This window comes from Delphinus delphis, chromosome 6, assembly GCF_949987515.2.
Source record: "Delphinus delphis chromosome 6, mDelDel1.2, whole genome shotgun sequence".
Lineage (NCBI taxonomy): Eukaryota > Metazoa > Chordata > Mammalia > Artiodactyla > Delphinidae > Delphinus > Delphinus delphis.
In genome coordinates, this window is record NC_082688.1 from 84,134,414 (window position 1) to 84,159,312 (window position 24,899).

At 37.1% G+C, this 24,899-nt stretch overlaps 1 protein-coding gene across 7 annotated transcripts in view; it reads right to left on the minus strand.

The window, feature by feature from the left end:
- TUT7 (terminal uridylyl transferase 7) overlaps nt 1–24,899 on the minus strand; it is a 66,926-nt gene continuing 42,027 nt past the window's right edge. For 4 of the 7 annotated variants that reach the window (XM_060014987.2, XM_069540782.1, XM_060014988.2 and 1 more), the window contains 12 exons: nt 23,016–23,119; nt 22,264–22,353; nt 21,306–21,419; nt 21,054–21,131; nt 20,253–20,430; nt 16,603–16,650; nt 16,425–16,516; nt 14,973–15,088; nt 13,516–13,841; nt 11,269–11,345; nt 10,840–10,903; nt 1–509 (listed from right to left, as the gene is read on the minus strand). In XM_060014987.2, the coding sequence (XP_059870970.1) occupies nt 442–509; nt 10,840–10,903; nt 11,269–11,345; nt 13,516–13,841; nt 14,973–15,088; nt 16,425–16,516; nt 16,603–16,650; nt 20,253–20,430; nt 21,054–21,131; nt 21,306–21,419; nt 22,264–22,353; nt 23,016–23,119 (1,355 nt within the window). In that variant the 3' untranslated portion in view covers nt 1–441. The other 3 variants (XM_060014992.2, XM_060014991.2, XM_060014990.2) reach the window with 3 other exon arrangements.

The window sequence follows — 24,899 nt, forward strand, 5'->3', positions numbered from 1 at the left end:
TTCAGTCAACAACAATAAATATAATTTCCCCTCTTCAAAACAAACAAACAAAAAGGATTTATAAGGGAAAAAAAGGATTAATTTACTTGGAGTTCATCAGCACACCAATTTTAGTGTGCTTTGAAAGAATTAAAAAGCATGAAATTGTATTCCTGAATACTGGCCCATAATTACATTTTTTTTTTAAACCTGTCTTCAATACATACATCATGGCTTTCTATTAAAATCCTTAAATCTACAGGGATTTGTAGTAGGTAAGACTATATAAAAATTTTTTTTCCTCATTAACAATTTCATTAAGTTAAAAAAAAAAATCGGACATTTCCCTTAAATGTTAAGTTGAAGCCTGATCTATGCTGCTGTGTCCTGTGAAATGAACCTAATTTTCAAAGTGAATAGGAACGCCTGAGTGGCCATTTAGAGTGCGGCATTTTCCTTCCCTCATGATTCCTGCTGGGTCCTCTTCGCTGAGGCTTTTCCCTGAGTCATATATTTACTGGAAAGGCTACCTAGAGGAGGGGAAAAAACAAAACCCAACATAAATGAAACAAGCCTCACTTTATCGTAAACGCCATACAGTTACTTCTTATTGTTAATTATTCACAGAAACTTTTCATACTGGTCACTTGTTTTCAATCAAGTAATTTGGCTAGATATATTGTAAAAAGGTATATATAGAACATTATCTATTAAACATAAGCCTCGTCACATTCTTTCTAAATGCAGACGAGTTGCTAGAGTGACATCATTTTAATACATTTGCATGCTCACTATTTACATATTGGTACAGAAGGCCAGGTGAACTTTTAAAGGCTCTGCTCTGCATCTGCAACCAAACAGAATAGATTGCAAAGAATACTTTGGTCAGAAATGTATATCTTGCGTCATTACTCTGACGACACGAAGCTGTGAATGGTGATATTGTAGCCATAAGTCATTGATTTAAAAGAAAAAAAGGAAATTTATTATATTTACAGGTGAAGGACAGAAATAAAGACTGTTAATTAAATGCATACCACAGAACAGTTAATAAGTTCTGTTCTGGAGTCTAAACAAATCGATCAACGAAGCAAGAAAACTGAGAAATTCTTAAGTGATTACTTGTAAGAAAGTAGTATATAACAAAGGTTATACACATTGATTATATACATTTCAAATCAATGGGGGAAAGTATGGATTGTTCAATAACTGGTATTGTGTCAAATAAGTAATTTTGGAAGAAAAGGGTTAGATAAGTTTCCTCCCTCACATCATACTTTTCCTCCCCACCTAATTCCAAATGAATTATAGAATTAAATATAAGAGAGTCAAAGTATAAGAAGTAGTGGCTATTTATACAATCTTGGGGTGGGGAAACAGTTTCCTAAGTACATCACATTATATTTTATTTATGAAAAAGGCTTTCTATGCTTAGTACTAAAGAAGTTACAAATCAATAGAGAAAAGATGAACACCAATAGATAGCTGGTGAAAGAAAAAGCAATATATGAAAGAGAAAAAGCACAAAAAAATATTCAATATCAATGGGTAATCAAAGAAATGCAAACAAGATACCAATTCCTAACCACCAAATTGTTTGAAGGAAAAGCAGAAGGACAGGGAAGTGGGTAGAAATTTTGGTAAAGGAATATTCATACAAACCTTACAATAACTTAAGTATGCAAACCACTCAAATGTCCAGAACTTGTGATATGACTAAGTATATCATGAACAAAATAGGATTATTAGGTATGCAGAGGATAATTAATAACATGAAAAAAGCAGTTTATAAAACCACATGAATAATATTTCCATTAAAACTAAAAATTAAAAAAGGAAAAACCCTACCAATCAGCTATTTGGCGCTTCATTTTCCTTATCTGTAAAATAAGGGCAATAACACCTACCCCCTTGGAGTTATTGTGACGATTAAATTAATTAATACATGTAAAGCAACTGAAACTGGCACATAGAAAGTACTCAATAAATGCTAACTATTATCATTACACTGATGTAAAAAGCTGGGAAGATTTTACCTCAAAAACCTAAACAATAGTTAATGCTCTAGAACGGGACAAGTATAAATGGCTTTTATTTTCACTTTGCTTAAACTATACTTTCTAAAATGTTCAAAGCCAAAATATTAAGTATGCAAATATAAACTTATGCCCCCCAAAAGCAAACTTTTCGAAGCAGGACATCTAGATAGTCAACTCACAGTGAAAAATGAGTGCTATGTCAGGAAGATTCAAAGTACTCTGCTTGTGTATAAATACCATATTTATACCACGGAGTGTCTACTGGTCAAAAATACACATCTTTGATATTCTGAACTGCACAAAGTATTGAGGACAGGCTTTTCACTTGAAGGACAAAAATTTAGATCACTGCACCTCATATTCTACACACACTTCGGATGGATTAAAGATCTAAATAGGAAAAATAAGGTTTTAAAGCTAATAGAAAAAAATACAGTTGTATATCTTTATAACCTCAGGCTAGGGAAGAATTTCTGAAAGATAACCCTAAAATCATGAATCACATGTCCATGAAAACTAATCAGGGAAAACCAATCATCTGATTATCTCAAAATTAAAAACTGAAGTGGCAATAGATACAAGGTGAAAGACAAGACATACTGGAGGAAGATATTAAGGAAGTATATAATAATAAATGCTCAGTATTCAGAATGAAGAACGCTTGTAAATTATTAAGGAAATGATAATGCAACAGGAAAACGGGCAAATGATCTGAACAGACCATTTATAGAAGAGGAACTCCAACTGGCCAGTTAACATAGAAAAAGGTGCTTAGCATCACCAGAGTCAAAAAAATACCCATTAGAACAACACCAAAGTATTTCTCACTCATCAGATTTGTAAGAATAAAAACTGCTGATGGGAGTGATAATTGTTTCAACCAATGAGAGGGTATACGACAATATCTAACTAAACCGAAAAGGCACATATGCACATATGAAAATGCGCTATGACCCAACAATTTGACTTCTAGGTACTCAAACCCTATAGAATCTCTAAAACATGCTCAAGAAGACTCACACAAGAATGATCATTACAACACTGTTTATAATAGGAAAAAATCAGAGGTAATCTAAATGTTCACGTACTAGGTAATGGCTACATAAAATATTCTGTATTTGTATGATGCAATACTGTAAAGAAAGAGGCTAAATCTATATACAACAACATATATAAATTTCAAAGTAATTTCGTTAAATAGATATAAAAAAGCAGGTTGTAGAACATTCTTATTATACAGTGTGATATGTCATTTAAATTTAAATATTCACCAAGGATACGTATATTAAAGGATACATAAGTAAGGGCTTAAAAAGAACTGGTACCTGAAGTCATAATAATGGATCCTCTGGGATGGAGGGGGACATGACAGACAGAATGGGCCTGGGGTAGTCACCATCTTAACCTTTTATTAACAAATGATTGAAAAGAAAATGTGAAAAAATAACGCCAATTCTCTAGTAGATGGGTAGTTGTTATATTATCTGTACCTTTAAAAAAATTTTTCCCCAAAATGTTAAGAAACCATTCTTTTCTAAGAATAGTACTTATAGTTTTATTACTGCATCACTTAAACATGTAGTCCTATATATATATATATATATATATACACACAAAATCTCATCATACCTGAAGAAACTTCATATAAAAAATTCACATGTAAAAAGATAAAACTATGGGACTTCCCTGGCAGTCCAGTGGTTAAGTCTCCACACTTCCAGTGCAGGGGGCACATATTCGATCCCTGGTTGGGAACTAAGAACCCACATACCGCATGGTGCGGCCACAAAAAAAGATAAAACTGCTAGAAATAAAATATGAATTTTTATGTAATCTGGGGGAAGAACATGAAATTCTTAAAATTGTGTAAGCATGACTTGAAACTACCCTAAAGCTGGCTAGATCAAACTACTAAAACAAACAAACAAATGTTATGTATGGCAAAATAAATCATAAATGAGGCTGAAAGAATAATAAACTGGTGGTAGTGGCGAAGCCTACTGTAACTCATTTGACAAAGCATGAATGAATTTCTAAGTAGAAAGAACTAAAGACAAAAATGAATCCTCAACGAAAATAAAAAGATATAACATGAAGAAATACAAATGAGAACATGGGAAATGTTAGTGTTTAATGGTAATAGTAGAACTTCAAGCAGACTGGCAAAAAAGGACTACCCTAATGGAGTGAGGGTATGGCAAGTTTGTGAATGACTCTCTGAGATTGTCAACAATCACAACACGGCATTAATTGTATCTCTGTCGAAACATGCATACCTTTAAACCTATTATCCTCCTAAATGGGTATTTATCCTGAGGAAATAACTAGACAAACATGCAAATATACATTATAATGTTTAAACAGTGGTCTTCAACCTTGGGTACTTGTATTCCTGAATAGCTTAACAGGACAAGTGCTTAACGTATTCGTTGGGCAATCAGAGAGCTGACCACAGTGCTTCAATTTCTGAGTTCTTTCTGAGAATGCCTTTGTGGCCCAGGCTTTGGGCTGGTTCTCAGGAATCACACCACTTTTTCTTTCCCCTTTCACAAGACAGAGAGGCATACCTTCTAACCATCCACCTCTTAATGTGGTACATTGCCCCAGGGTGAAAAAAAAACTTTGGGAGGCAGGGAGGCACACAGAATGCTGGTATCTGTGATAAAATGTCAATGCCTCTAATAAAAACCCAAATTTTTAGCTTTCATAAAATTACACTGATAGCTGATGACCATCAAAATAATTTCTGATGATGCCTTATTATGTGATTTTTGGTCAGTTAATTAAAAAGGAATGAAAATAACTGAGTGGCACTGTTGTAATACATCTTCCCTTCCCAGACTCCTAAAGGTATTTCTTATTACTTTTAATTTGCTATCATAAAGACTAATGAGTTTTCTCAATGTTTACCAAGTATAAAAACAAAAAGATTAGGAACAGAAATGATTCACTGTTTCAGTCCTGCAGTAAGTAGTACTGATCCAAAGTTGAATGAATGCATGGGGGAAAAAATCCCATCTAAATAAAGGACAGTCATTTTCAGTAAGTAAACATAAAAAGCAATTTTTAATCAAAATTTGTAACATTTGTTTTGGCTAATTATATTATTCTTATAACTATAAAAATAATTTAGAAGAAATGTTTACACTTTGAGATTTAATAAAAAGCTTAAAAATTCAATTTATATAAAAAAATTCAATCTATATAAACACTTCTGTTGCAGATAAGTATGATAGGCTGGTCAATAAGATGCTTGAAATATATATGATTAAAAGGTACCATCTTAAGATAAAATTCCATGGAAGTGAAACAAAAGAATTCAAGGTGGAAAAAAAAAAGATGTAAAATTTCTGCAATAATATTTACATTTCATTTGATACATTTAAGCTTGATTTAAAAGTTTTGTTTTTAAAATGCCAATATTTACAAAAAACCTCCAGAAATTACATGTTTTGCAATTATGATGAAAAATGGAGATATAAACTTAAACACATACAAGGAGATATATTGGTGGTTCAACATTTTGGGGGAGAGTATGCGAGCAAAAAAGTTTTGAAGACACTGACATAACAAATGTTTGAAAAGAGCTAGCTCATTAATAAGGAATGGTTAAATAAATAATGTATATTCATATACTGGAATATCAAGAAGGGTATGAAAAAGAATGATCTATATTCACTGATACTAAGATCTCCCCATATGGTTTCTAAAAAGTGCTTCTATTATTTTAAATTTACTATCATAAAGAGAACTGTGTTTTTGTTTTTAATAAGTAGGCTTTAACATTCTGGTTAAGGAAAAAAGTATACATCATCATGAAGGAGAAAAGATATCCACCAATCTCTTACAGTATCTCCAATTTTTAAGATTTCAAATCCTGGGATTAAAATGGAATAAACGAAGAGACAGAGGTAGTTTCTTTGGAAAAGTAATTTTCTTTGCAAAAACGGTAGAGGATTAAGAAATAGAAAAATGTTAGTTTTCTGAGATTCTCATACTGAACAGTTTATGACTATGGTTCTCCAATCTCCACATACTCCTGTTTTGTTAAAAATTTCCATTATATATTCGTCCTAGAAGTTAGAGAGAAGTACAGCATGGTTGGAGACTTTGCGTTAACCACAGTAATAAGAGTAGTAATAATTTATTGAGTGATGTGTGCCAGATGCTGTGTTAAGGGCTTTACATATATGAAATTAATCCTTACAATTGCCCTGTGAGATATCAGCCCCAATTTATCGACAAGGAAACTGAGGCACTGAGAGGTTCGATAACTCGACAGAGATAATGCAGCTAGTAAATGACTGAACTGGATTTCAGACTCAAGTAAGTCTGATTTTAACACTTGTATTCTTGATTATTCTTCCAAACTTACTGAATATCTAAGGCACTGTGTTGGCTGTGTGTATGTGCAGGAGGGAGGAAACAATGAAGATCAAGGAAATTCATGGAATTTTCTATCTACTACTATCACATTTGAGAGTTAAGAACTATACGTAGCTTAGTGGAAAGGAATGGAGGGAGGTATCAGGAGAGGAAAAGAGAACTTGGTTGAGTGCTTACTACTGAATGGGTGCTTTAATCTTCTCAGCACCCGATGACACAGATGGTGCTACTGCCAATTTTATAAATGTGACATCTGGAGCTCAGAGCAGCTAATTTCTTCTAAGGTCAATATAACTGATGTGTGAGAGCAGGGGCTGTCCACACCAGCAGGCTCTTGTTAGGAAACTACCCGTGCATCACAGATAAATAAGCCTGTGAAAAGGAAGAGCTTTTTGGAAACCTAATACTACTTACAGTTGAGACATATTTCACATCTATAACAACATAGATAACTTGTATAAATTTACCATGGGTAAATTTGACAGTATTAACAGTTGTCAATAAATTAAACTTGAAGTTTAATTTATTGGAAAGGATAAATTTTAACCACCTATGTTTTCTTTTCTGGTATAAAGTAAACCTATTTATTGTAATAAACTTACTACAGGAAAAAAATAAAGTTTTACAGTTATTCAAAAGATTTATAAATATGTAAGTCTTTTACTCAGAAGAAAATTTATTGAAATCCTAACTTACTGTCAATTGGTAATGCCATTTCTAGGCATATGTCTAATATCTGTATTTCTCCCCCACTTAAAAAATTATACAATTATAAAGTTTTACTCTCAAGATGTGTAAAGCCTTTAGCAGAAGCAATGCCGACAGATGCCCTGCGGGAATATCAACCCCATCAGCACCCCCTGTCAACCTCCGCCCTCGCTGCATGCAGCTACTGTTCTAAGTGCTTTTATGAGGGTTTCTCAACAGCCATACCAGGCAAGTGATAGTAGTGCTATTATCCCCTTGTAACAGATGAGGAAACTGAAGGAAGTGGAGGATAAGATCACAAAGCTAGAAATCACACCATGCGATCTGATGGCAAAGCCGATATTCAGAAACACCTTATCCTTGGCAAAACAAATATCTCAACTAAGCAAGGATCAGTATTTTCTTATGTAAAATGTTCTGGAAATGCCTGTTCAAGGCTGAAGCTTGTAAAAACAACGCTCTTTTGCCTTGCTTACATCTGGTAACCTTGTGATCCTCAAACTCTCAGAGGATCTACGGGAAACAATCCCACAAACTGCAGTGGAGTCTGTTTCCCAAACACTTTCATCTGTTGAAGTAGCTTTCAGAGGCAGCCTGTCAATCTCATCCATCTTTCATGGCTGCTGCCATTGTCAATCAAATCCTCTCACGATAGGCCCCATTCTCTTTTCACACAATTTCATTTTGAGTGTTTTCCCGTAGAACTTTTCTTATTTTTAAGTCCATGCATTCCACTGACAGCAATTACAAGACCTTCCCAGGAAAGAGCTGCTCTCGCCTGTTCTTACAGAGTCTCCTATGTCTTTACCTTTCATGGACACCATATTCCCCTATTGGGTAAGGGTGGCAATTCTCTGAAGATTTCTGTTTCTCTTTGAGTTGTTCTACCTCACTGTGCACACCAACCTCAATACTCAGGCCTTTTAAATTTTGATTGTAAAGAGATTTGATGCCATTTCAAATGTTTTTTCCAATCATTAAAAAAAAAAAAACCCAACTGTAAAATTAGCATATCATAAAAATAAATGCCTACTTCTATGTAGATCATTTTATATACTGGAGATAAATCATCGTGGTACTGACAGAAACGGAAGTACTTAAATAATTTAATAATTCAATTAATTTTTCTCTTGTTAACATTCAAAGTAGAAACAACCAAATACTCTTTGCCTGGAGCTCTCAGCTTTCCCAGGGTGAGATCACTGTGCCCTGGCTTATTTCAGCCTGGTTTGGTGAAAGCTGGGAAGAGTTCTCTCTACGGTGGGACTCTGGAGGCTGCTGAGGCTCTGAGAGCGCTATCTCTCAGAAACCGACACCTGATGGTAGATACAGATTAGCCTCTTCACACTCTGTAAACTAACACAGGCACCTCTCCAATCTAAAAGCAAACATTCTTTGCACATTAGCAATAAGACACAATATGTAAAAGCTGAGCATAAAATATGTGGCTTGTTTTACATTATATATAAAAATGTCAGGTTATATCAATGAAGCTTTAAAATTTCAAAAACTTAACTTTTCTCATCAACTATACAATCAAGTTAAAAAGAGTACACATGCTCTATTTGCTTATAGAATGTTCCTCCTTTAACTCTACTTTATTGAAGATTAGAGAGAGAGAAAGAAAGAGAAAGAGAAGGCCTTCACAGCCTCCCATTTCCCCCTCCCTTTTAGCATCTTTCCTTAGGCCTGGGGCCTGGGTGGGGATGGGGCACTAACCCCACCTGGCACTAACCCACAGCTGAAGTTAAGCAGCCTACAGTTCTTCTAGCACTTCTCACCACAACTCTCTACAATCAGGTTTTTCTGCCCTCCACTCCAAAGAAATGGCTCTTTTCAAAGTCACAGTGAGTGACTTCTGTGTTGCCAAATAAAATGCTGAATTCTCAGTCTTCGGTGCACAGACCTATGAGCAGCAATTTGCATGAAGTCAATTCTCCCTCTTTGAGGCACTTTCTCCATTTGGACTCCGGGACCCAACTTGCTGCTTCTCCTTCCCCATGAACCATTTTTCCTGTGTCTCCTTGGTTTATTTTGCCTGAGCCTCTACATGCTTTTTCTCTTTTCTAAGTGATCGCAGTCAGACCCAGGACATAACTACCGTCTATTATACATTGAGCATGCTCAAATTTGTATCTGCAGCCTGGATTTTGCTCTAAATGCCAGGCTCCTATATCTACTTGGCTACTCAACATCTCTACCCAATATCTAGCAGGTCTCTTAAAACTTACACGTCTAAAACCGAACTCTATTTCTCCCCATAATCTGTTCTCCCTGACGGTTCCCCGGCACAGGAAATTCAAACTCCATTCTTCTAGCTGCTCAGAGCAAAAATCACAATGTCTGCTCTGATTCTCAAAATCTCATGATTTTCTGTCATGCTTTATCATCTAACCCATCAACAGATCATGTTGGCGCTACCTTTAAAGTCTCCAGAACATTAGCAGTCCTCACTTCCTCCACCCCTTCTACCTACATCTAAGCCGTCCTCCACTCTCCCCTGAACTGTAGCAGGAGCCTCCCTGTTGGTTTGAATTTTCACCCTTGCCTCCTCACGGCATAATGAACCTTTTAAAACAATTCAGATAATACCACTCCTTTGCTCAAAACCTTCCAACAGTTGCCCATCTCATGTAGAGATAAAAATCCCATCCCTACCATTGCTGAAGGAGCTGCATGACCCACACTTGTATACCCTTGACCTCCCCTCCAACCAACCCTCCTCACCCTCATCCCACTTAGTGTCACCCACTTAGGACAAAACTGTTCTCAGCTCTGTTGTAAGAGTCTAACTCCAATTTCCTCTTGGCTTGCCTCTTTCTTTCACTTGATTCTCTGCTTAAATGTTACTCTATCAGAGAGGCCTCCTCCCTCCCAACATTCTCTTTCCCTTTTCCTGCTTTATATTTCTTAGCATCTGTCCCACGTGAAATATTTGTCTCTCTTCTGACAAGAATGCAGAGTAAATGAGAGAAGGGGCTTTGCTGATTCACTGCTGTATCTTCAGTGTTTAGGCCCACACCCTGAACTTAGAGGGGGCGGGTGGGTGGGAGGTGTGGCTTAATAAATATTTGTTGAAGGAATGAATAAATGACGCAGCTGAGAGAGAGAGTGTTCAGGTCAATGATTACTTTCTTTCCTTACTTTGGTGCATGGTAAATAATCTCCATGAGAATACACTGCTGACAAGACAGTGGCAATTTCAAAGCAGAAACAAAAAGTATAGAAGAGGAACAAATAACTAGACTATGGTTCCTACTCAAGGATGGTATAAGAATCACCTAGAACATTTAAAAAATACACAGGCCTAAGCCTAGCCCCTGAAGCATCTGATTTAAGAAATGAAGGTTGGGCTTCCCTGGTGGCGCAGTGGTTGAGAGTCCGCCTGCCGATGCAGGGGACACGGGTTCGTGCCCCGGTCCGGGAGGATCCCACATGCCACGGAGCGGCTGGGCCCGTGAGCCATGGCTGCTGAGCCTGCGCGTCTGGAGCCTGTACTCCGCAACGGGAGAGGCCACAACAGTGAGAGGCCCACGTACCGCAAAAAGGAAAAAAAAAAGAAATGAAGGTGGGGTCAGGGTAGCTGTATTTTTAAAAGTTCCCCAAGTGATTCTGATGTCCAATCCCTGTTAAAACCACTTATTCAAAGGAAGTGCCTCAAAAGGCATGTGGTACACTATGCAGTAAATAAAATAACACACATTTTTTTTTTTTCAAACCCACATACCTGACTGGGGACTCAAAAATATAGATGTTTTTTGTTTCTTTTGGTCTTCATGTAAAAGCACTGCCTAAAAAACGAAATAGACTGGTTTACAAAGTCGAAAGGAACAGCATCCGAAACAGCCTGAAAACTGTAACTAAATCCAAGGAGAGCTGAAATTAGGCATGTGGGTGGCAGAACTTTGCAAGTTAATCAACAAGCAAGACACATCTGCAGGACCCCTTAAAGCACACCCGGTGAGCTGGTGCACAGCAAGCTCATCACAACCTGTGCCTCGGGCAGAGCAGAGGAGCCACGAGGATGGAGACAGGGAGGGCCTGGGGCAGCCCAGCACCTCCGAGCACCTGGCACAGAGCTGCTAGCACTCAGTACGTGTTTGCAGGAGAGACAGAGGATGGGAGGGTTTCCTGCTCAGGCCTGAGCTAGGTTTACCTGAACAAATGTGCCAGTTGGTCTCAAAGGGCTAGGTGAAGAAGGGGATCCAAATACACAATCAGATTTAGACAGACCTGAGAAAGAAATCAGCACTTTTTGTTCCTACTTTAAATCCAAAGTAGTAGCCCTGTTTCAAACTTTCACAGAATGATTTTCTGTTGATATGACAGAAACTCTACTCAGTATACTGTGTGGACAAAATAATAACATATTGGAAGAAATGAGAGGGAGCAACATAATTTTTAGACAGAAAGAAGCTGATTATTTTTAATTGCTCTTGGAGGAAATTCACCATACTCTAGCCCCACTCCTCCCCTTTTTATTTTACTTTTATATTATGACTACTTGATTTAATGTGAAAACACTGCAGTCTGAAGAAACCAAGATTCTAGTGCTTTCCGTAGCTTTGATAATACCCCATCCCTGCCCCAGGATATCCCATCTCTCTTTGATTTGCTACTGCCCCCTAGGCAGCCAGAATCACCACTCTAACTACTTTTTTTTTTTTTTTTAATTTTGGTCAGATCTTAGTTCCCCGACCACAGACTGGCCCACAGCAGTGAAAGTGCCCCGAGTCCTAACCACTGGATGGCCAGGGAATTCCCTGCTCTAACTATTTTGAGAGATTCACTAGCAGGCAACTTAAAACTTGCTACTAGCTAGAAAGAAGAGATCATCCAAGCTGCGGGAGGACAGGGGCATTCCTTCACCACTCTTGTACCGAAGAGGAACGCAATGCTCCTGCTCTGAGTAAACACAACACCTGAGTTTTCTGAAGGGTAGCCTACAAAAGGAATTTTGGTGAGACTATATTACATCTTATCTATACCGTTTATAGTTTCCTCATCTGTAAACTGGAGATATCAATAATACCACATTTAATGGGGCTGTGGTGAAAATGAGATGAAATTACCCGTCATAAGTGCTCAATGAATGTTAGCTATTGCTTTTAATTTCTTTTAAACATTTTACCTCTTATAATTATAAAAGAAGATCATTTTATTCTGGTATACATCCCTTGTTAGGGCAAAAAAGTTTGAATTTGAATTCCTTAGAAGGACAAGCTGAAGCTGTAACTTTCATAAACATTTAAGTCCTATTTTAAAATCAATAATGAAAACAATTTAAAAATATACTTCTTTTCATATAAAGCTCATTTAAAAAAAATAAGGATAGCTGATCTAAAAAGTTTCTACCTTAAGAAAAAGAGATACTATATTGCTGATATGATATCATAGAATGGAAGAGAGGTATTAGTGTTCCAGGAACAACAAGGACTAGAGTGAGTATTTTAAGGAAATTGTCAGTGCTGACATTTTTTTATGCTGCACATAAACATCATTTACAATCGAGGACAAGAACAGGGTTACCACTTTAATCAAAAACATTATTTCTCAGGGTTTCATTTCCATGCTAATCAAATTTCATCCACTTTCACAGGTTTGTTCTGAGAAAAGAAAGTGAGAGCGTATAAACTGCTTTGTAAACCATAACTTATCCCCCCACACACAAAGAACGCTTACTCTTAACAGTCTGTTAAAAAGATGCCCATAACGGACACTTCACCCATTTAATAGAAAAAGTGGATTAAGATCTGACAACTCAAAGGGGCAAGATCTGTGGATGATTTTCAACTATGGACTGATAGTATCAATATATTTTTCCTCATCATAAGAATAATCATGCTCACTGCAGAAAATTATTAAAATGATGAAATGCAAAGACAATCTGCTGCAGGTAGAGGCACCATTAACTGTGTAACCCTTCTACTTCTAGTCCCCTTTCTAGGCCTGTGCGCACATGTATTTAAACAACAATACAAGCGGCTCCTGCACGAACTGTATGGTGTCCTGAGATCACTCCCCCATGGCCCTGCAGCGCTTCCATTTCAAAAGTGCACACACTGAGTAGCAAAGCTCAAGTGGTAGCTTGTTTTCTGGTCACTTAGGCTACATTTTTTAGGTACTGGGGATTACCAGGTCTTCGATTCACTGATAATCTTATCAGAAAAGTCAACCAAATGACTCTGATAAGCCTCTCAAAAAACCAGCAATAAGTGTTCAAGCCATAGAGAGGATCAGAAGTAAAGGCAGGAGAGGTGGGTTCACCTTCTTAAAAACAAAATCTTTTCCAGTAAATAGATCTGTTAAAGAAATAAATATAAATAAAATAGTTAAGAACTCTAAAAAAGAGATTTCCCTTGAGATGTGAGTGCGAACATCAAGGTGTGATGGGTGTGCATACCTGGAGAGCCTTTAAATTGTGGGCATTCCTTTTTAATATGCCCTTCTCTTCCACAAATAAAACAACGTTTTTCTCTTAAGTCTTTGTCGTCTTGTCTCTTCCATTTTTCCACTGGTGGCCTGAGAATTTTCTCTCTCCCCAGGTCAACAGCTGCTCTCACTGGCTTGGCTTTCTGAAGTGTGCACTGCATGGGCTTATCTTCTTTTGTTGATACCTCCCTCTCTGTGTACTTGTTTTGAATTTCTTTGTCTTCTTTGCTTCTTTTCTCTTTGTTCTCGGGGTATCTTTGGTTCAGTGTATCTTCCTGATCTCGCCGTCGCCTCACTCTGTAGAAGATATAATATTAGTAGGAAAAATCTGAACAAAAACCTAAATAAATTCCTAAGACCACTTCAGGTTTAGGAGACAACCAGATATAGGCGGCATCAGAGGGAAAAACAAGAATTTAACAATTTAAGTTCATCTTCTCTATTAAGAAGCAACCTCAGGGCTTAAGGGTGTAGTTTTTTTCATTTTCACAAGTACTCTAGTGCTGTAAAACCAGTTTTTGCAACTAGTGGAACTCCTTAATATAATACCTACTCTGATACTGATGCAATGAAACTCAAATTATCCTTGGAGTGATTTCTTAAACCTTTCTGGCCCATGAGCATTCTTTACCAGCACTGGAAACTTGAGACATGAAACTTTAGGTTCACAAGGAAACAATGGTTATAAGGAGATTTATGTTCTTAAACTGTCAAAATTATTTCTTCCTTGACCTACATGATCAGTGACTATTATCTGAATAAAAATAAAGTACTAAATAAGAGCCTTGAATTCCAGATGGTGACTTATTCTAAGTGGCAAGTTTTTAAATGAGAATATTATCGTCCAGTTAAAAATACCACCACCACCCCAAAATAAGAATGTGTCCCAAGCAAGCAACCTAACCTAACCTAACCCGCTCTGCGCTCCTGCAATCATTATCATAAGAAAGCATGGGGCCCAAACTGAGTAGGTCACCATAGCAATTATTAAGTACACCCCAGTTATTGTACACAGAAGTGTAATTGAGATCCTAAAAAAAAAAAAACCCATTTTACTTTTCATTGACTGAAATGATTCTGAACTCCTCACTGCTGTAAAAGGGAAGAATTTCAGTTTCCTCTTTTGTTCTTATATCCCTGTTGGAGAGTGTGATAACCAAATGATCAAGTGATGATTAGGGCTGTGCCCCAAATTAGGAAAGGTGACGGGGCCTGGAAGACTGTCTCCTGTACACCCTAGTTAATCCTAGTCATCTGCACTTAAAGCCATGTTTTAAATCACTTCATTTTCATGGTAAAAAAAAGCTCAAATTTATCTGAGAACTGCTGGATTTAATACAAGTTTATTTTGTTACAAGAGAACCTCATTTAAAAACTGGTACAGCAAGAAAACAAAAACAAAACCACCCCTTTTGAATATCTGCTTACCTTCTCCTCATAGGACAGTCCTTCATGAAGTGTCCAATTTTCCCACAAATTCGGCAACATCTATCATTTGGGGCCAGCTCGCCTTCAGTTAGCACATCTGGATCAAAAAAGTACTCCTAGCAGAATATAAATACATAAAAATCTGAACTATTAATATGAGATCCAAACACAAAAACTAACCAATATCAATCAGGAATCTCACTGACATACCAACATCGATATATTAATTTTAATAGTTATTATTATATTGCTTAATTCCAAAATCAAAACCATTAAGAGGTCTAATTCAGGATAGGCTTACCTAAATTCATTTTTGTTTATTACTATTCGTCATGCAGGACACTGTTTAACCATAAAGGTAGCTTGTTCCCTTCCACACTTCTGAACAAAAGCATTACACATCCCTGTGAGTCAGCTTCCTAGGACTTGGGAGAAGCTGAGGCCAGGTACAAAGACTTCATTTTCTCATAAAATGAAAAGGCTAAAACCTAAAAAGAAAGAAGCTATGTGCTGTTGCTTTGTTGTGGCTTCTGAAGGAAAATATCAGAGGAAAGGAAAGACAATGGTCTGGACTCTAGCCTCTTTGCCACCAAAATTAAGGTGGGTACCAGCAGAAGTGGCATCACCTGGGAGCTTGTAGGACATACAGTCTTGGGCCCCACTCCAGACCTCCTGAATCAGAACCTACATTTTAACAAAATCCCCAGGTGATTTGTTTGAACAAGTTTCAAAAGCACTGGTGTAGAAGACCACCACAGCAGTATCTAGCAAAAAATAGATGTAGAGATGTAATCAAATGCTGAACATGCTTATACACCCAATAACTTAAGGTTCATTTAAAAAGTCTTTATTAAGAAAATTAATGCAGGAAAAAAACCCCTTTGTTTTTAACATAAAACTCTCTAGTTCCTAACCCCTTCCCGTTTTCTCTCACTGAAATGAATTTTTATAATGCAGTTTTGTTTTGTTTTTAATGAGTGTGGTTCCATAAAAACCTGATTATTAGGTTATATGAGAACAGACAGATCTTTAGCACAGGCAGCACTGACTCTCTCTTGTCCCATTAAGGGATTTATTACTCTTTGCAAGCAGACTGGAAAAATCTAGACGTCATATGAGGGGGTGGGGGATGTCCTTAGATATGTGCAAACTGGGTTTGCAGAGGCTGGTATGGAGCTGAATGCTTGGTGGAACAGCAGTGCCACCAATGTGTGTTACCGACGAAAAGCAGCAGCAACAAAATTATTAATTTTCCCACCCAAACTCCACTTCCGGCTATCTCTTCCTGTTCTCCTGATAAATGGCTTCAAAACAGGGATGTTTATTAAAAGGTTTTTATCTTGGCTAGACTCACCAAACTTCCAGAGTATTTAGATTACTATTGAAGTAATGTATACAAATTAGGTGCTTAAATGGCTTTTAGAATTGGTTTTTTGTATTTCCAAAACTTACCATTTTTGAGGGGTAGTCCTTTGGAAATCCTTTGACTGGAATACCAAATACTCTTCTCCCATTTATAAATGCTTTCATTATAAAATTTGTCACTAAGGAGAAAAGAGTAAAGGCTCAATTGGAGGGATTAAAAGTAAAAGAGATGGCATTAATATTTATAAACGAAGTAATAACTTACTTTTCCTTGATAATCCAGCTCCAAGATTATGATTCAAATCAAATGGATCTAAGTAAAGAAAATTAATGAAAACATAAAAAGATAATCAAATAGGAAATACCAGTATTCATACATTAAGTGAGGTCTATATAACAAGAAGAAAGTGTTACATACTTTATCATTAATAAAAGTATTAAATGACTGCCTTTTTAATGAGTTTTAAGTCTATAATACAACTAAGTAATATATATATATATATTCCTAAATATAAGGCAAGTTTTCCCACAAAAGTATCCATCAGAAAAGAGAGTATTGCTTTATATTTGAATCCTTAAAGAGTCCTTCATATTATGAGAAGGTGCTTCATTTTGAACAACAAAATACTGTTTGGAGAAGACGTATTAGTCTGATATTACCTAATCATGCTAGTTTTAGAGGCATATAGAAGTCACAAATATATTTAAAACATTTTAGTACTGAATGCTCCTGCTAATTAACAGCCTTTAAAACATCATTTTAGAAAATAATTTATCATGAAGCTCATAAAACGTAAGATAAATGAAAACACACACAGACACACACACCTGTCCCAGTAGCATACCAATGGCTATCTGGATCTCCATTTCCAGTAAAAGCTTTATATAAAGACTCCTGGGACTTCCCTGGTGGTGCAGTGGTTAGGAATCTGCCTGCCAATGCAGGGGACACGGGTTCAATCCCTGGTCCGGGAAGATCCCACATGCTGAGGAGCAACTAAGCCCGTGCACCACAACTACTAAGCCTGTGCTCTACAGCCCGAGAGCCACAACTACTGAAGCCCACGTGCCTATAGCCTATGCTCCGCAATAAGAGAAGCCACTGCAATGAAAAGCCCGTACACCTCAACGAAGAGTAGCCCCCGCTCGCCACAATTAAAGCCTGCATGCGCAACGAAGACCCAATGCAGCCAAAAAAAAGACTCCTGTATGATCTTTTTTTTTAATCAAATGGCTTGTGTTAGAATTTTATTTATTCATTTATTTATTTATTTATTGGCTGTGTTGGGTCTTTGTTGCTGTGCGCAGACTTTCTCTAGTTGTGGCGAGCGGAGGCTACTCTTCGTTTCAGTGCACGGACTTCTCTTTGCGGTGGCTTCTCTTTGTTGCGGAGCATGGGCTCTAGGTGTGTGGGCTTCAGTAGCTGTGGCGCATGGGCTTAGTTGCTCCGCGGCATGTGGGATCTTCCCTGACCAGGGCTCAAAACCGTGTCCCCTGCATTGGCAGGTGGATTCTTAACCACTGCGCCACCAGGGAAGTCCCTCCCACGTGATCTGAAATGTCTGCATCTCAAATATCTTAGATAGGTATATAAACATGATGTATCTGAAATATTATTTGTTAGATGATCCAAAAAGTGGTAGAAATGATGAAAAAAATGCTGATGTCAAAGATGTATGTGAGATCTGAATAAACTGGTTCATGAAATAAATTCAGGTAAAGCACTATTTCTAAGTCAAAATACTATTTTATATTGGATTTAAAATAAAAATATACAGAATAATTCACAATTTAAACATTATGTATAGATATTTAATTATTTCCAATAAATGTCCAGAAACATATTCAAGAAAGCAAAGGAAAAAATAAACCCAAAACCTTTTTTGGGGATCATCTCATTAAGAAAATGGAGGATGTATATGGTACATACAAAAGGAGTAAAGGGGGCTTCCCTGGTGGCACAGTGGTTAAGAGTCCGCCTGCCGATGCAGGGGATACGGGTTTGTGCCCCGGTCAGGGAGGATCCCACATGCCACGGAGCGGCTGGGCCCGTGAGCCATGGCCGCTGAGCCTGCGCGTCCGGAGCCTGTGCTCCGCAACGGGAGAGGCCACAACAGTGAGAGGCCCGCGTACCGCAAAAAAAAAAGAAAAAAAAAGAGTAACGAAGTAAAAAGAGGCATTCCTTCTGGTTGTCCGTTATGCTTCTAATGTATAATAACTGGGGTATACCATTTGGGATTTAGACCCACTAAGAGTTTACTGGCGTATAGGACCCTTTACTCAGTATAACCCTGTACTAATAACTGCTATGAGAAGGTTACCTTTCTAGTAGGTTTGGTCATGCTTTCTTCTGGTGATTTTTATGTGTGTGCTATGTGGAAGTATTTTTGGTTGTTTGCTTGGTGTAGCAGAGATACTACGATATTAGCTATCATACAGACACTACAAACTACCACCACTGAAATTTCTCAGTTCTAGAATAACTAGTTAAAAGTCTTCCTTCTAATATAGCCTATTACTAATGGCTCGTTTGTAAATAATGTAAAGTTAAAAGCAAAAGATAATGAGGCTTCAAAAAATTAAGAAAAAAATATTAATAATTGGCAGACCATAAGAACCCACTCTGATAGCGGAAAGGTTTAAGACAAAGTTCTATGTTTTTGACATATCAGATACCAAAAAGTTAAAACTGTATCTATAACTCATTGTCATCTGAATTTAATTTTACAAATGTTCACAGTATTTTAATACTGTCAATAAGCAGAAGTAATGATAAAAGCATAACCTAAAGTAATACATTATTTAGGTGATATGATTATATTAAAAATAAATTTAAAAAGACCCAAATCAACAAAATATTTAAGCCATTTCTCAATTCATTTTTAAACATTTAAACTCCATTTTGTCTTTAAAATTAAAAATCCCACAAATTTATCATTTGTGGAATGTGTGGAATTCCACATTTATCATATGTGGAATCTAAAAAATAAAACAAACAAATGAATGTAATGAAACAGAAACAGACTCACAGATATAGAGAACAAACTAGTGGTTACCAGTAGGGAAAGGGAAATGGGGAGGGGCGAGATAGGGGTATGGGATTAAGAGACACAAACTACTATATATCAAATAGATAAGCAACAAGAATATACTGTACAGCACAGGGAATATAGCCAATATTTTATAATAACTTTAAATGGAGAATAATCTATAAAAATATCAAATCACTATTTTATACACAGGAAGCTAATATAATATTGTAAAACAAGTACACAACAATAAAAAAAAACCAGTACTGAGCAATCACTGAAAATAATTTGGTGAATATATAAATATATATATAGTTAATAAAAAATCTACAAAGATAGAAACAAAAATCTCCCAAAGTGGAAATAAACAATCAAATATCAATACAAACACAATGGCCCACGGATCTTAGCATTCAAGGAAGTCTTCAGCACAGGCGAAATAAATGGCAAATTTTATATCTAACTACTTATAGGTAAACTTCTCCATCAATAAACAGCAAATAAGGACCTTGAAAACTGACTTTCGGAGGTACTCTTCAAACCCTCACTTAGGAAGGTTTTAAAAGTCCCACTATTTTGAAGCTGGCTTACCTCTATAGCAACCTTATTCTCCAGTACCTGTTAAACACAGGTAAAGGGCTTGTCATGGTGAACAAAGACTTTTGGATTTGTGAGAGACCCCATGGGAGGGCATCAGCCATTTAAAAATAAATCTTTAAGTTGGAAACAGACAAGTCTGCCTGATGTGGACAGTAACGGGATGGCTGCAAGGCGCACCCCGATCAGTGGCTCATGGCTGCTCTGGGAGAGCTCTGCAAGGATGAAGAACACCCTCACAGTTCAATCTCTATATTCTATTCAGTTTTAAGTTTGATTTTATTTGTACCTTCAATAACAATGTATTTTGATGTCCACTGTTTCTTAAAAGTTGTAAGCAGACTTTTTCTCCTGATGCTAATAACATGTTCTTTAAAATCAAATTCCTCTGTGTAGAAACGAAGAAGTCCCAACCATAGCTGCCCAACAGATTCTGTATTTTTTCCATATTCTGGCCAATAGGTGGGCTAGAAATAGAAGGAACAAGAGATATCATGCTCTATAGTAAAGTGTTAATATCAATAGTCATTTGTATCTTAGGGAGTAAATCTGGGTTTATTTTAATTAACTAGAGTTTAAATACATGAAAATATAATTATATAACTTTTCTTTTATATTTTAAAATATCATTTACATGAGTTTATTAATCTCTACCCTATGACTTGGAGACAGAAAGAGCTCAGGGTTTTAAATGCCAAACCTCAGAATGCATGTTTGTGGAAGAATCTGGAAATAAATTTTAAGAGCCTTGGTGACACCTGGTTATTATATCTCTGTAACTGAGAGTCTTTCCAAATTCTCTGTAGGAAACCATAGAGCAAATATTTGTTCATTTGGAATAAAGTTACTTGACCATTTGGAATTATTGGGCATTAAAGAAATCCTGAATATAGTCCCTAGAAACTCACCTGGCTTAAAAAAAATGTTTTCAACTTCAAAGGAATCATCTGTATGTGCTATTTTTTTTTTACTGTCATAATATAAATAAATATTACAAGTGATAATATAGTTGTTGACCATCTACACTACAGCATAGGATAGGTAACTTTCAGTCAAGGATGTAAAAATTCTTTACTATTAAAATACGTACCAGTTCATCTATTTGATCAAAAAAATAAATATTCCAGCCATCAACAAATATTTCAGGTTTCTTTTCACCTTTGTATATCTGAAATTAATTTTTAAACTATTAGTATGGATTACAAACTTAATGCATTGATACAAAAACTTGTAGGAAAATAGTAAAAATTTTAACTACAGAACCACAGAATTTTAGAGAAGGAAGAGGGCTCAAAGATCACCCAGCTCTACAGATGAGAAATACAATTTCTTTTACTAATACCTCTTGAAGGACAGGAATGACTGGTGGGTTCCTCTGCTGGAGAAAATATAGCACCATAAGCGTGTATGCATATGACGATAAGCTGCCTCTAGAAGCATCGCCAATATCGCACATCTGGGGGGAAGGAAAAGGAGGAACAAAGGAAAGACCACCAATGTCTTCTGCTACACTTGCATCTATTCTGTTGTCACTAAGAATAAGGTGCTTCTACAGGGCACTAATATAAAAATTACATTTTCAAATGCTAAAATATGCCAACAAAACCAAATAAGACCAACCAAATAAATAAATAAATAAATAAAAATCAAAGCAAAACAAACCCCAACAAAGCTGTGGAACTATCAGCCAGAAGCAATATTAGGTTACCACGTAAAATTTAAGCAACAAAATTTTAGCTTGCTGAGTAGGGCTTCTCAAATAGTTAAAAGAAGCATTTGACATGGCTATGGTTCTTTAAAAATACACACTTATCTTTTCTTTTTCTTTTTTTAATTGAAGTATAGTTGATTTACAATATTATATTAGTTCCAGGTGTACAACATAGTGATACAATATTTTTATAGACTATAGTCCGTTTAAAGTTATAACAAAGTAGGGAATTCCTTGGAGGTCCAGTGGTCAGGACTCTGCACTCTCATTGACGAGGGCCCGGGTTCAATCCCTGGTCAGGGAACTAAAATCCCACAAGACGTGTGGTGAGGCCAAAAAAAGTTTTTGCAAAATAATGGCCATATTCTCTGTGCTGTACAATATATCCTTGTTGCTTATTTACTTTATACATAGTACTTTGTATCTCTTAATCCCATAATACCCCTATCGCTCCACTTCCTCTTCCCACTGGTAACGACTAGTTTGTTTTCTATATCACTGAGTCTGTTTCTGTTATGGACTTATGTTTTCAACAAGGTTGAAGATGTAATGAAATTTCCTGATAAATCACAAGAGGAAGCATACTCACCTTTGTAAATACTTTCATGGTATAGCACAAATATTTCACTCTGGGATCAATGGCTGAATAAGCAGATAAGAGCCTTGTGTTATGAAGGGCCTGTTAAAAGGGAAATTACACTATAAGTCTACCAGTTAGAAGAAAAAGTTTTAAGACGGAATATTCTGAAAAGGTTTACACTGTAATTCATTTTAGGATGAAGACATTTAGGCTGAACTAATATTTTTCCCCTGAAGACAAACTTCATTAACTTACTAGATAAGAATTATAAGTGACATCTGATCTCAGGCCTCCTTAGTCTAAACATTCCTAGAAAATATAGGCTATTAAAATAATCAGTTCCATTTAAGTCAATGTAAGATCTGCACCCCCCACTTCCTGCCCATTATTCAAATTAAATGTCCTTAGGGGCCAGAGAGGTCCCATAAAGCCCTGAAATAAACCAGGTATGAGACCAAAGACACACACACACACAAACACACACACACACATACACGCTCCAAAATTAAAACAAAGTTCAAGCCAAACAAAAAGCACTTGCCACTCTGACCTCATTTTAAATGAATACTAATATTAACTCAATTCTATGTTATATCCCCAGCCTCAGAACACTGCCAGGCACTTAGCAAGCACTCATAAATAACTACTGAAAGAATGAACTGGATGAAATGAATGGTTTAATTTTACTGAAAGATTGTGTAAATTAAGAGATACTTGCTCCCCTTCATCTCCATAAAGAAAAAGTCTAAAGAAAATCTTACCAATGTGTTATACAAACTGATGTCCACTTCCAGACCACTTCTCAAATGGAAGAACTTTACAATTGGCACCTTTGCTGTTGTAATAGGCAAGATGTTTCTCAGCCCTAGGTTGGGAAATAAGATAGTGTCATTAAATACAGCAGCAGGGGATATAAGTTGCTCTTATGTTAATGTGAGTCACTAAGACTAGTCAAAGAATTCTCTGTTATTAACAAACATCTGGGAAGACTCTTCTGGCAAAGTTTACATTTGTTAAACACATCAATATCTGAAGTACAAGAATGAACAAGGCAGCCACTGCTCTTCAGGAACTCAATGGATCATGTGCATGTGTATAGGGCTGTCAGTCTGATAAACATCACAAAAGAGGAAACTACTACAGAATCTGGACTATGTGGGCCCTACCTATTCTCTCCATATGACTACACATATAATATGGAGAAAAGCCCATAGGGGTAATCATCAGAATCCTCAAAACAAAAATTACTCATCCTGGAGCTAGAAGCTATGTCAGTAAAAGAAAGGAATCGACTTCAACAGAGAAGTAAATTGCTTGAGCTAGGCTTTGAAAAAGAACAGGCAAAAAAAGAGAAGGCTGACGGGATTTACCAGGCAAGGAAAACTGCACAGGGGAAGGGTAGATGCCTGAAGCAGAACGGCATGTTCAGGGAACTTCCATGGAATCGTTCAGGCTACAGAGTGGACTTGAGGGAAAGAAATAATGAGTAATAGGAGATGTGGTAAAAACTGGGAGGAGTCCCAATAGGGAACATATACATCCTTAGAGGCAAAGAAATGCCAATGCACTGGTGTAAGTTGGGGAGAATCACTGACCACATCTATTTAAACAAGGTCCCTGGCAATGGATAGACTGGAGGCACCCAGAAGAGAGACTAAGTGACCATTATAAAAACTGACCCAGGGCTTCCCTGGTGGCGCAGTGGTTGAGAGTCCGCCTGCCTATGCAGGGGACACGGGTTCGTGCCCCGGTCCGGGAAGATCCCACATGCCGCGGAGCGGCTGGGCCCGTGAGCCATGGCCGCTGAGCCTGCGCGTCCGGAGCCTGTGCTCCACAACGGGAGAGGCCACAACAGTGAGAGGCCCGCGTACTGCAAAAAAAAAACAAAAAACAAAAAAACTGACCTGGCAGAGAAGCAGTAAGACATGTGTGAGAGCATCCGTAACTGGATGGGTTGGGGAAGTAGAAGTAGGGGTGATAAGGAAGAAGGAGGGCTGTAACAGTAAGACCATTTCCTGAGCACCTAGATTCCTTTACAAACATTACCTCCTAAGACCATTCACCCTTACCCAAAAGATGAGGAAACAGAGACCCCGAGAAATGAACGTGCTTAGGAATGTGCAGTTGGTGAACTGTGGAGCTGGGATTCAAATCTAGGTATGACTGAATCTACTGAACCTAGTCTAGGACAGGCTAATTATCACTTCATTCATTTTGGTGATTCCAAGGAAGCCAATGTCAATAAGCAAGAAAGAGGATTCAGAAGGACGAGCCGGTAGTGGTGGCTGTAGCAGAAGGGAGGCAGTAAAGAGAAAGATGAGCTCAGCCTGAGATGTTGGGGTTTGAGCTCCTTCTGAGAGAGTTAAGTGGTGATGGCTAGAGGGCAGAAACCTAGCGGTCTGGAATATAGAAAAAAAAGTACACAGATGAAAGAAATTTCAGCAAAAAAGGTCTGTGTGGGAGATAGAAGTCTAACACACTGATAGGGAGGAGAGGCAAGGAAGCTCGTACTTACTGAACACTTTGTGTTATGTCAGGCCCTGTAGTTTAATGTATTGCCTTGCTTAATCTTAAATGCTATTTCTGTTGTTCCTGCTTTATAGATGAGAAACTGAGTGCTCATAATGAAGCTGAGTGACTTTTGG